The 12,205-nt window shown below is 36.0% G+C and overlaps 1 protein-coding gene across 4 annotated transcripts; it reads right to left on the reverse strand.

Moving 5' to 3' along the window:
- Positions 1-3,786: 3,786 nt before the first annotated feature.
- On the reverse strand, positions 3,787-12,205 carry LOC127874451 (protein mono-ADP-ribosyltransferase PARP11-like). 4 transcript variants are annotated; one of them, XM_052418778.1, is made up of 7 exons: positions 12,138-12,205; positions 10,314-10,403; positions 9,226-9,403; positions 8,243-8,322; positions 6,834-7,011; positions 4,826-5,044; positions 3,787-4,369 (listed from the first exon to the last, which is right to left on the reverse strand). In XM_052418778.1, the coding sequence occupies exons 2-7, from the start codon at positions 10,351-10,353 to the stop codon at positions 3,943-3,945; spliced, it is 1,122 nt and encodes a 373-aa protein (XP_052274738.1). In that variant the 5' UTR covers positions 10,354-10,403; positions 12,138-12,205; the 3' UTR covers positions 3,787-3,942. The 4 variants fall into 4 exon arrangements, with proteins under 4 accessions (XP_052274738.1, XP_052274737.1, XP_052274739.1 ...); XM_052418777.1 differs by having other exon boundaries at positions 12,143-12,203; XM_052418779.1 differs by having other exon boundaries at positions 10,335-10,403; positions 12,143-12,193.

The following is a 12,205-nucleotide window of genomic DNA, read 5'->3' on the forward strand; positions in this document are numbered from 1 at the left end:
GACAGCTTAGGTAACGATCGTTCTAGAGACAGATTAATACCACATGGCCTTCAAATACAACTTTCAGTATTATATGGTAAAGACAAAGAATACATTGATATCACAATTCCGACCGTGATGAAACACAACAATAACGTTGATTGTGGAGTTTATGCCATTGCCTTTGCTACCCAGTATTGCCTCAATAAGCGATTGGAATTCGAAATAATTTTTGATTCTTCTAAAATGAGATCGCACGTGATGCAATGCTTTTAGCAATAATAGATATCTCTTTTTCCGGTCACACAAAAAACGTTATGTAAACGTAGTATGCTTCATGTGAAACGCGAACGGATAAATAACTACTGTTTGTGTAATCTTCCCGAATGCGTTGACAATATGATTCAATGCGACCGATGTCCTTCTTGGTATCATAGATCGTGTATAAAAATACCATTGGATGTGTCAATGAATGATAAAGTTTTTGTTTGCATTAAGTGCAATGTAACTGACTGCTCAACTGACATACCGACCGCCTCCAAGTAATCTAATACCGACTAAATAATTGTCACCGTAAACATAAAAACATCATTTTAAAACGACCACATCAGTCTAGCGCCAGCAAATAAAAAATACCAAAAAATCGCGCGATCTATATACTTATACACGCGCGATCTATATACTTATACAAAATATAAGTACAATCCTATCACATAGCAGGATTTCGGTGACCGGTTGCCTTCGGTATTATGCCGTAAGCCGACTCGCAAACGTCCTGCACTATCTCTACAGGCTAGTGTACATAACATCTGACTTATAATTTAATAGTTGTGCAATATAACTGTTAATGCATTTCCTTACTAACCTCTGTGTATCTATATCTATCCAGTAGTCGAACTCAAAATATCTAGAGCAGGGCGTACCAGTATGCATTTGTACATAATAAGGATGTTTCAAGGAATGTCAATATTGTTTCAGTATATTTTTATACTTAATTGTATCATGACATCAAGTTATACTGAAGTCGTAATTCTGCGTAAATTCTTGTTCTGTACAGTTTTGGAAAATTGTTTTTTTCCATAGTAACGAAGTAATGGTTAGGAGAAATACAAACTTGTTAAAACACTGTCATTTGTTACACTTGTACTCGCGCGTTTCTGTTATGTTTTGCAGTCAAACCCATGTGTTACTGTCGTGCCATTCCAGTGGTGTCACGAGATTTCGTCAAACTACAAGAATGCGACAGCACAAAGAAAATACCAGAACATTGTGCTCATAATTTTCATAAGACAATTAAATGATTTTCACTTGTTCCATTCACCTATATTTATACTCGAACTGTTATTGTTATTGTTGATGTTTGCTTACAGTTTATACTTAACGATTGTTAGTAGCATATATTACAATATATGTTTGTACTGACCGTATATTTTAATAAGACTAATACTTAAATCCCATAAACTGTTGCTTGTTGTTTTTACAGCTTATTATTAAGTTATCTTTATTGTCAATAATGAGCCTTTGCACACACTTTTTCGAGCAAATGTTTGAACTTAAACGGAAAAAAAACGATCGCTTACATGTAATTTTACTTTGATTGTTCGTGTGTTCATACTGTTAAATGACAAATGGTCGATAAAGTGAAGTAAGATCAACAAATAATACCCACTGTAAGAACGTGACCGTCGCGTTTAAACGTGAACTCAACGAACGTTTCTATTGTGGTTCGCGAACGTTATCTACATCGTATGCGTTAAAACAATTTCTATCAATAACTGCATTAACCAAAATTAAAGTAATATTTTCATAAAATTATTATAGTTGATGACTTATGCATTTTTCAAAGAACAGAATTTAAAACAAAGTACATTAAAAAAATCTTCGTTTATATGTTGCTTTGAACCAAAACAAGAATCATTTGTGGCTTGGCACGAGATCAGGACAGCACCATCTTGTCAAGAGATGACTTCATCATTATACAAGTGTACAATTTGACACATTATAATCTGAAATTTTAGCTCTGAATTCCCAGGTGGGGACGAAGTTGCGACACTTGTCATGTTTAGTCTTTAACACCGATTTCGCAAATTTTGTCAATAAAAGCCAAACGATTTTATGATATGCAGTGCATGTAATGACCTACTTTATGACTGTAAGCCTCGCCACAAATGCCGTTGTAAATGGTTAAACTGCTTAACATGTACATAGGGTCGCAAAATGTAACAGGCAAAACAAACATAATGATATCATGGATGAAATGAAAAGACAAATCCAGCGTATTTCATAAAAAAATAAGATGATTGAAAGGCCATTACATAACATAACAAGGTATGTGTTTGTAAAACACAATACACAATGTCCCCTTTTGAGCGATTTTGACCCATATATTTGACCTTTGACCTTGAAAGATGATCTTGACCTTTCACCACTCAAAATGTGCAGCTCCATGAGGTACACATGCATGCCAAATATCAAGTTGCTATCTTCAATATTGCAAAAGTTATAGTTTTGACCCATATATTTTACCTTTGACCTTGATGTTTTTGTAAAAAAGTGTGACATGTGCAGAATACACCCCATTTAAAATCAATGGATGCAATGTAAAAAAGTACATTATTCACAGGGAGCTAGAGACAGACAGATTTGGAAACTAAAACAAGCAAATTCATTGACAATGTGAAAACAGTGCTGAGTGAGCATAGAATTTCTTGTATTCAAATGCTTGTGCAGAAACCACGCTATTTGAACTGTCGAAACATGAACTGTGTTGTTTACAATGCCCAAATTACATTGCCAGTTATAAATTATATTCATTTGTTTTTTGTTATTAATTGTTTTCTATATGTGATTGATAATGCTGTGTTCAAAATATCATCCAAAACTGACAACTATTTATCGGGAAACGCATTCTTGAACATAAAAGTGATCCTCTATGGGTAATGATCCGGTAATGGTAACTTGACTGTATCTACTACAACCCTAATTCCATATTCATTTGACAGTCTTTCAGTTATCAATTGATCAACAGTTATACAATCATCTTAAAAATAAATAAAGCGAAAGTAGAAAACTTTGAAAAGCATATAATCACTAAACTTTATCAAAGATGTGTTACTACAGTTGATGTCATTTTAAAATCGTATAATAAGAAATGATTTGACAGATAAATTGTGAAGCGTTTAAGATTTTGACAACTGTGTAACAGAAAGAAATATCCGCTAAAATCGTCATTATGAGAGCCAATACGTCTCATAATCACGTTATGAGTGATGAAATATTCTTTTTACAGGAAATGTTTTTTTTTCCACATACTACTTCTTGAAGCAAACCAACTGAAAATCTATGAAAAAATATACCTTGGCAAAATCCAGAAAGTTTATCCGAAAATTAACAATGTTGATCTGCCGTTCCATGCCCTACTGTTTTGATTGTTATATTAACTTAGGTTAATCTACACCATAAAATATCAAAATAAAAAAGGTAAATAATCATTGTGCATACTTAACCAATATTTAAGTATCCATCGTGTATTTTTAACATCAAAAAATAAAATTAAAATAACTAAACCATAATAAACACCATAATAACGCACAGCGATTACCGTCTGCAATTTCCTTCTTTGTTCATATCGTATGCAGTTTTCAACGTTATCTATATTGTATGCAAATTCCGTAAGCGTTTTAGTGAGACCCCCGTTTAGGCATGATAAACAGAAAACCGGTCACTGTCCTATCGTTTGGTAAAACAATAATCGGCAAGGCCCTCTGTTATTCACATTCCTATCATGACCTGATGTGTTGCAAAACAACCTGTTATTCTCTTTATTGATAGACATAAATATGATCTAGGAGGATATTTGGTCACAGTAATTATTTTTATTCCGGTTATCACAAGCCATGATCAAATAATGCATTCAGGGCATGTGCAAAATCTAAACAGTTATTCGTTAATATGTTAAGTAATTTATTTGTATTCAATGATGTACTCTGGATAGTACTGAACGTGGTCAAAGATGCAGAATATGCTGGGATTGCGGACATCGTCCACGCAGCTGTCGTATAGTCTGATCTGACCTTCCGATTTATGGGCTACCTCAGGCGGCCTACGTAAATCCTTTTTCCCTTTAGTACAGTGTCCCACCAGTACACGACACTGCAACATAAACCTGTGACCCGTTTCATGATCAGGCGTAGCGTACGAATCCGACATCTTTGCTTTCAAAGCAAAATATGTGCCGTTGCCTAAAATCGCACCGACGTTCGTTCCGGCCAGGCGCATGTCGAGATTGTGAGCGCACACAGATTGGATTATGTCCGGTTTGGTTCCATGGAAGAGGTTCTTTTCGTTCGCACCGATTTTTCCATTCATGCCCTCCATCTGCTTGCGTTTGCTGAAATATACAAGCTTAACATGGTCTAAGACCCAGCATCCATTTGTCATTGATCTGAATATAAGTATAACCCTTGCGGCTTAGTTTTAACAATAGTTCTTCGTACTGGAATCTTGATAAATATATACAATGATTTTACAGTATTTGGTCATTAAGAATGCATTCCATTAACACCAACCTTTATATTTGTAACATTAAGATTAAAAATACTATTTATTTATCCAATCAATAATTTAATGTGCGAAGTTACTCATATTGCAAAGCGATGGAAAGTTGTATCTTAGTAAGTGGTAGCTAACTAAGGATAGCTATCGAACTATGAAAATCTTATGGGCGATAGAGCTTGTGTGCTTTTGAGTTGGAACCACCAAGAAAACCGCATGAAGTAACTGATTAGCGAATATTAAAGAAATATTGCCACGTATATCAGTAACAAGATATAGCATTACTACTTACAGAAAGTAAACCTCCCAAAGAAATTTGTTTTGAACTCTGCGTATACTGATGATGTCTTTGTCAAGCGTTTCAGTGAACTTGCCCAGCACGGTCATATATTCTTCGCTTGAAGATGCCAAATTAACTTTTTTGAGGTGTTCATCGGGTTTCATCTTAGTCCAATCAGATGGCAAAAAAGACGGTGTTTCTGGTACTTCGAGTTTTTCTTTTTGTTCTTTCCTTCCAGAACAATAAACAAAACTTTATAAAAACAATATTGATTACCTTTTGTGCTTGCGAATTTTACATGTTTTTCTCGTTCAAGACATCTTATTTAGATTGTTGATTTGCATATATTTTCAGAAGATATATATACCGTAAATATTTCAGTGTTTACTATTATTTTAATAAAATGTATTTAAGCAATGTCTCTTTGTTTAAAATTAAGACGTGGGATGCTCTGAAGCGTGTATGAACATGTATTAATAAACTTAAAACTCATGTTTATGTTTCTACAAAAATAAGTTTTACACACAAACACGACTTCGTATCAACTTACAACACTTTGGTTTGATGTATCATTTTTATGAATGAATGCGACATATCGTGCATGTATCTTTTATTCTCATAGCACGTGGAGCACATATCATAGGCGAGGCAATCCCTGCACATCCAGCGGGTACCCCGTATTGGACAGTCAAAAGTATGTCAGGAACTAATCTAACATATATATGCAGATGTTTTATATAGAGAAATGGCAAACAAATTGTCAAAATACCAATTAAGGAACACAACGTTCTCCTCATCGGATTTTGTAACCTTCGTTTGTGAAGGTTTATCAATAAAAAAGACACAATGACTTTGTATCGATACATGACGTGGGTTCGAACGTTTTGACGACAAGTTGTGCAAACTAATTATGGAACTATAAAGTTTTTATTATACATTGAGTAAATATATTCTCCAGATCGTGTCAAGTGGAAATGGATTCACCAATATGATTGTTTATAACTAGATAAACAACGATTTACGCATACATATTGCATTTACACCTCACGATTGTTATGCGCTTTCACTTCGAACAATATTACTATTAAGGTAACGGACTGTGTTATACGTCTGTAAGAGCAATTACGTATAACGTTACTCTACATGTAAGTAAAGAATATTGAAATACAAACAAAATACCTGAATCGTTATTGGTTGAACGGTCTCTTTTCGGCAGCGCTTGAAGGCTACTTGCACGAGATCCCTCCACATGAGCTCTTAAAATAACATAGTCCGCGAACTGTGAAACACGGGCTTGATGCATGTTCTTAAAATATCATCCCAGATTAGCTTGTGCAGTCCGCACAGGTTGATCACCCGATTAGCTCGTGCAGGCTGCACAGGTTGATCACCCGATTAGCTTGTGCAGTCCGCACAGGTTGATCACCCGATTAGCTTGTGCAGTCCGCACAGGTTGATCACCCGATTAGCTTGTGCAGTCCGCACAGGTTGATCACCCGATTAGCTTGTGCAGTCCGCACAGGTTGATCACCCGATTAGCTTGTGCAGTCCGCACAGGTTGATCACCCGATTAGCCTGTGCAGTCCGCACAGGTTGATCACCCGATTAGCTTGTGCAGTCCGCACAGGTTGATCAAGGACGACTCTTTCCGCTTTGATGGAATTTAATGGTTAAATGAAGTCCTTTGTATACGAACATTCAGTATAGGTTGAAAGTGTCGTCCCAGATTAGCCTGTACGAAATGCATAGGTCCTTTTTTGAAACATAGATAGCTCATAAAAACTTGAATCTTTACCATCATTATGACATGTATATACCGCAAATATTTCAATGTTCATTATTATTTTGATTAAGTATATCTTTAAAATGTCTGTTTGTTTAAAATTAAGCATTCGACGCTCTAAAGCGTATATGAACATTTTTTAATAAACAGTAAACTCATGTTAATGTTCACTTATTATGAGTTTGATGTCATTCGTTATTTGATCTATAATAACAAAACGACAGCGAATCAACTTACAACACTTTGGTTTGATGTATCATTTTTATGAATGAATGCGACATATCGTGCATGTATCTTTTATTCTCATAGCACGTGGAGCACATATCATAGGCGAGGCAATCCCTGCACATCCAGCGGGTACCCCGTATTGGACAGACACCGCAGACATCACATCCTATACCTTCATGAGACGTACCTTATAAACACAGAGTCAAAAATATGTCAGGAACTAATCTAACATTACATATGCAGATGTTTTATATAGAGAAATGGCAAACAAATTGTCAAAATACCAATTAAGGAACACAACGTTCTCCTGGTCTGATTAAGAAACCTTCATTTGTGAAGGTTAATTAATGAAAAAGACACAATGACTTAATATCGTTACATGACGTGGGTTCGAACGTTTTGACGACAAGTTGTGCAAACTAATTATGGAACTATAAAGTTTTTATTATACATCGAGTAAATATATTCTCCAGATCGTGTTAAGTGGAAATGGATTCACCAATATGATTGTTTATAAATAGATAAACAACGATTTACGCATACATATTGCATTTAAATATAGGTATTTACATCGTTATTTTAATATAATGCATTGATTTTACACCTCATGATTATAATGCGCTTGCACTTAAAACAATATTACTTTTTAGGTTAAGGACTATGTTATACATGGGGGTAGCTGCTATAAGGCACAGCTGGCCCGGGCCAACATTTTTTTTAACATGAAAAAATAAAAATGCTTCAACTTCGAAAAACGCATTAAAATGTTGACCCTGAGGGGGTGAGGTGTTAGAAATCTGCATTTAAAATTGACATAATTCTCAGACAATGGATTCTGGTCGTGTTCAAAGGACATATCTTCCAATTATCAACTCTACTTCTTTCTATGTGCATAGATTCTAGCTCCCTCCTTTTATCGTGACTTGCTGTTACAAGTTTACTTAGATCTACATATAGATCTACTCGTCTCCCTTTAACACTACAGTAAGTTGTAATCGATTATCGTTGGTTGTTTAAGAAACATTACGAATGATACCGCGGAAATTTAAAATGGGGCACTTGCCCCCGTATCCCGATCCTTTGACTGAATCCGGGTCGGTTCGGTCCCTTGACGCCGAACAAAAACAAAATTTAGTTCTCTGACATTGAGATAAAACAGTAAAATTTCAAAGAAAAACAGGCCAAAGTCTTATATTTTCTTATCTTATTATTTGTCTAAATATGCTAGAAATCTACCTTTGAATCTCACCACAGGCGTTATAGGATTAAAAAAAATTGTCCGGACCACTTTTTTATGTATCATATCCGGGCCTACAGCTAAAATAAGTAGCTACGCCACTGTGGTACGTCTGTAAGAGCAATTACGTATAACGTTACTCTACATGTAAGTAAAGAATATTGAAATACAAACAAAATACCTGAATCGTTATTGGTTGAACGGTCTCTTTTCGTCGGCAGCGCTTGAAAGCTACTTGCACGAGATCCCTCCACATGAGCTCTTAAAATAACATAATCCGCGAACTGTGAAACCCGGGCTTGATGCATGTGCGGAAAATATCATCCCAGATTAGCTTGTGCAGTCCGCACAGGTTGATCACCCGATTAGCTCGTGCAGGCTGCACAGGTTGATCACCCGATTAGCTTGTGCAGTCCGCACAGGTTGATCACCCGATTAGCTTGTGCAGTCCGCACAGGTTGATCACCCGATTAGCTTGTGCAGTCCGCACAGGTTGATCACCCGATTAGCTTGTGCAGTCCGCACAGGTTGATCACCCGATTAGCTTGTGCAGTCCGCACAGGTTGATCACCCGATTAGCTTGTGCAGTCCGCACAGGTTGATCACCCGATTAGCCTGTGCAGTCCGCACAGGTTGATCACCCGATTAGCTCGTGCAGGCTGCACAGGTTGATCACCCGATTAGCTTGTGCAGTCCGCACAGGTTGATCACCCGATTAGCCTGTGCAGTCCGCACAGGTTGATCACCCGATTAGCTTGTGCAGTCCGCACAGGTTGATCAAGGACGACTCTTTCCGCTTTGATGGAATTTAATGGTTAAATGAAGTCCTTTGTATACGAACATTCAGTATAGGTTGAAAGTGTCGTCCCAGATTAGCCTGTACGAAATGCATAGGTCCTTTTTTGAAACATAGATAGCTCATAAAAACTTGAATCTTTACCATCATTATGACATGTATATACCGCAAATATTTCAATGTGTATGATTATTTTGATTAAGTATATCTTTAAAATGTCTCTTCGTTTAAAATAAAGCATTCGACGCTCTAAAGCGTATATGAACATTTTTAATAAACAGTAAACTCATGTTAATGTTGACTAATTATGAGTTTGATGTCATTCGTTATTTGATCTATAATAACAAAACGACAGCGTATCAACTTACAACACTTTGGTTTGATGTATCATTTTTATGAATGAATGCGACATATCGTGCATGTATCTGTTATTCTCATAGCACGTGGAGCACATATCATAGGCGAGGCAATCCCTGCACTTCCAGAGGTAACCCCGTGTTGGACAGACACCGCAGACATCACATCCTATACCTTCATGAGACGTACCTTATAAACACAGAGTCAAAAGTATGTCAGGAACTAATCTCACATTACATATGCAGATTTTTTGTATAGAGAAATGGCAAACAAATTGTCAAAATACCAATTAAGGAATATACCATTTTTCTGATCAGATTCTGTCGTCATTTGTAAAGGTTTATCAATCAAAACAACGAAACATTGACCTTGTATCGATACACTACGTGGTTTCATAAATTTGCACGATAACTTGTGCAAAGTAATAAATGAACGATATAGTTCCTTGTATACGTGGAGTAGATATATTGACTAGATCATGTTTGATAAAATGGGTGTAACGTAACTCATTTAAAACACATCTACCATTATCACGCGCATACCTGCGTGTTTCGCTTCATACAATTTCGATGACAGTGGAGTTTATACCAGCAGTAAATGTGGTATATCAATAATAAAACAAGAATAAATGCCAACAAAAAACAAACTGGGATGTTCCACTTAATATACTCAGCCTGGCCCCATCGAATATTTACGATTAATAGCATACCCCACCTGCCGTTAATCTGCTCATGAGCTTAAATTGATATTCATATACTAGTAAATAAATTTACTTGGAGCTAATATAATTCATTAAATGCATTATTGTCTCTGTTTGTATCCGTTTTGTTACTAGAAATATACATATGACATTTGGCACATTTTCATAAGAAAGATGCAACTTAACGCCAGTGACGTAATTACAGAATTTCACATTATAGATTACTGTCATTCAAACGTTAACAGCAATTCGTTAAGTTACTTAATATACACGAATACAAGTGCGATTTATGTTAGCACTGATCGCTAGTTATTTAACATACATTTAGCACTGTTGTGTTTAATTTTAGAGGGTCCCATTAACTTAGACACAAACTTTTGCATAACATCTCCCGATTACCTGAATAAGCATACAAATCACCTAAGTCCGTATCTGTCATGATGACAACCTTGTAGTTCGTTGGTCCACCAGTATTGAATCGACTTGAATCTACCATAAACATTACACAATTTGAGTATAAGGTATCACGTCAATTTGCACTAATTTATAAGCAATCCAATGTCGTTCAATATTAACATGTTCACAGATTGTGTTGCGTGTTGTGACAATCATTCTCACATGATCTGCCAATAGACAAAGAACCACAGTATCCTTTTTCAACAACTCATTCTTAAATCGAACGAAGTTGTCCTGCCCGAATATATCTATGACTTTTCTTGATTATTGTAATTAGTCTGATGACAACGATTAAAAACGATTAAAAAAAAATTTGGGGGAGCATATAGTCGCCGCTTCGTCTGTCCGTCCGTCCATCCGTCCGTCCGTGTGTCCGTCCGTGCACAATTTTTGTCCGGGCTATTTCTCAGCAACTAATGACCGGAATTCAATGAAACTTTATGGGAAGCTTCACTACCAAGAGGAGATGTGCATATTATCAGCGGGTTCTGGTCGGGTGATTTTTCACAGAGTTATGGTCCTTTGAAATTTTCCATTAACTGTACATATAGTGCAATTCTTGTCCGGGCTATTTCTCAGCAATTAATGACCGGAATTCAATGAAACTTTATGGAAAGCTTCACTACCAAGAGGAGACGTGCATATTATCAGCCGGTTCTCGTCGGATGATTTTTCACAGAGTTATGGGCCTTTGAAATTTTCCATTGTACATATAGTGCAATTGTTGTCCGAGCTATTTCTCAGCAACTTATTACGGGAATTCAATGGAACGTTATGGGAAGCTTCACTACCAAGAGGAGATGTGCATATTATCAGCCGGTTCTCGTCGGATGATTTTTCACAGAGTTATGGCCCTTTAAAATTTTCCATTGAACATATAGTGCAATTCTTGTCCGAGCTATTTCTCAGCAACTTATTACGGGAATTCAATGAAACTTTATGGGAAGCTTCACTACCAACAGGAGATGTGCATATTATCAGCCGGTTATGGTCGGATGATTTTTCACAGAGTTATGGCCCTTTGAAATTTTCTATAAACTGTACATATAGTGCAAATCTTGTCCGGGCTATTTCTCCTCAACTACTGACTGTAATACAATGAAGCTTTGTGGGAAGCTAAACTACCTTGAGGAGATGCGCATGTTATTAGTGGGTTATGGTTAGATGATTTATTTAGAGAGTTATGGCCCTTTGAAATGTTTAAGTTGCTTAACCATCCATCGCATTATTTTGTCCAAAGTTATGCCCCTCAAGACGTTTCCTTTTATCTGAATATATAGTGCAATATTGTGACAAAAAAAAACTTTGGGGAGCATCACCCGTCTCCGACGGTTTCTTGTTCATTATATGTACCAATGCAATGCACTTGGGTGTTAACCACAAAGTGAACAACAACGTTGGGTTTACGCCAAAGTGCCAAAGTGCGATGACACATTTCATTGTAATTTTTAACTAAAGTGACATAAGCAGGAGTTTTAAAATTACATTGATCGTATTTGGAAAAAAAACAAGTATGATAAAATATCATCACACATTTAACATATAATATTTACACTATTTAAATGACGTAAACAGTTATCTTTAACTTTATCATAAACTACAAACTCAATCAAACTCAATCAATAATATACTTGGTAAACTTCTTTTGAAGTATCATTATGATTTTATGTATAATCCTGATTTTCGTATAATAAAATAAACAAACATGATACTTTCTTATGGTTGTATACGCTTTTACAAAATACTCTAGTTCAAATAAAAAAATACCTCACTATTTAAATCTTCCAGATCGAAAGTGCGAATCAAAATAAACTAAGCATTTTCATATTGGAAAA

The sequence above is a fragment of the Dreissena polymorpha genome, chromosome 3, assembly GCF_020536995.1.
Source record: "Dreissena polymorpha isolate Duluth1 chromosome 3, UMN_Dpol_1.0, whole genome shotgun sequence".
Lineage (NCBI taxonomy): Eukaryota > Metazoa > Mollusca > Bivalvia > Myida > Dreissenidae > Dreissena > Dreissena polymorpha.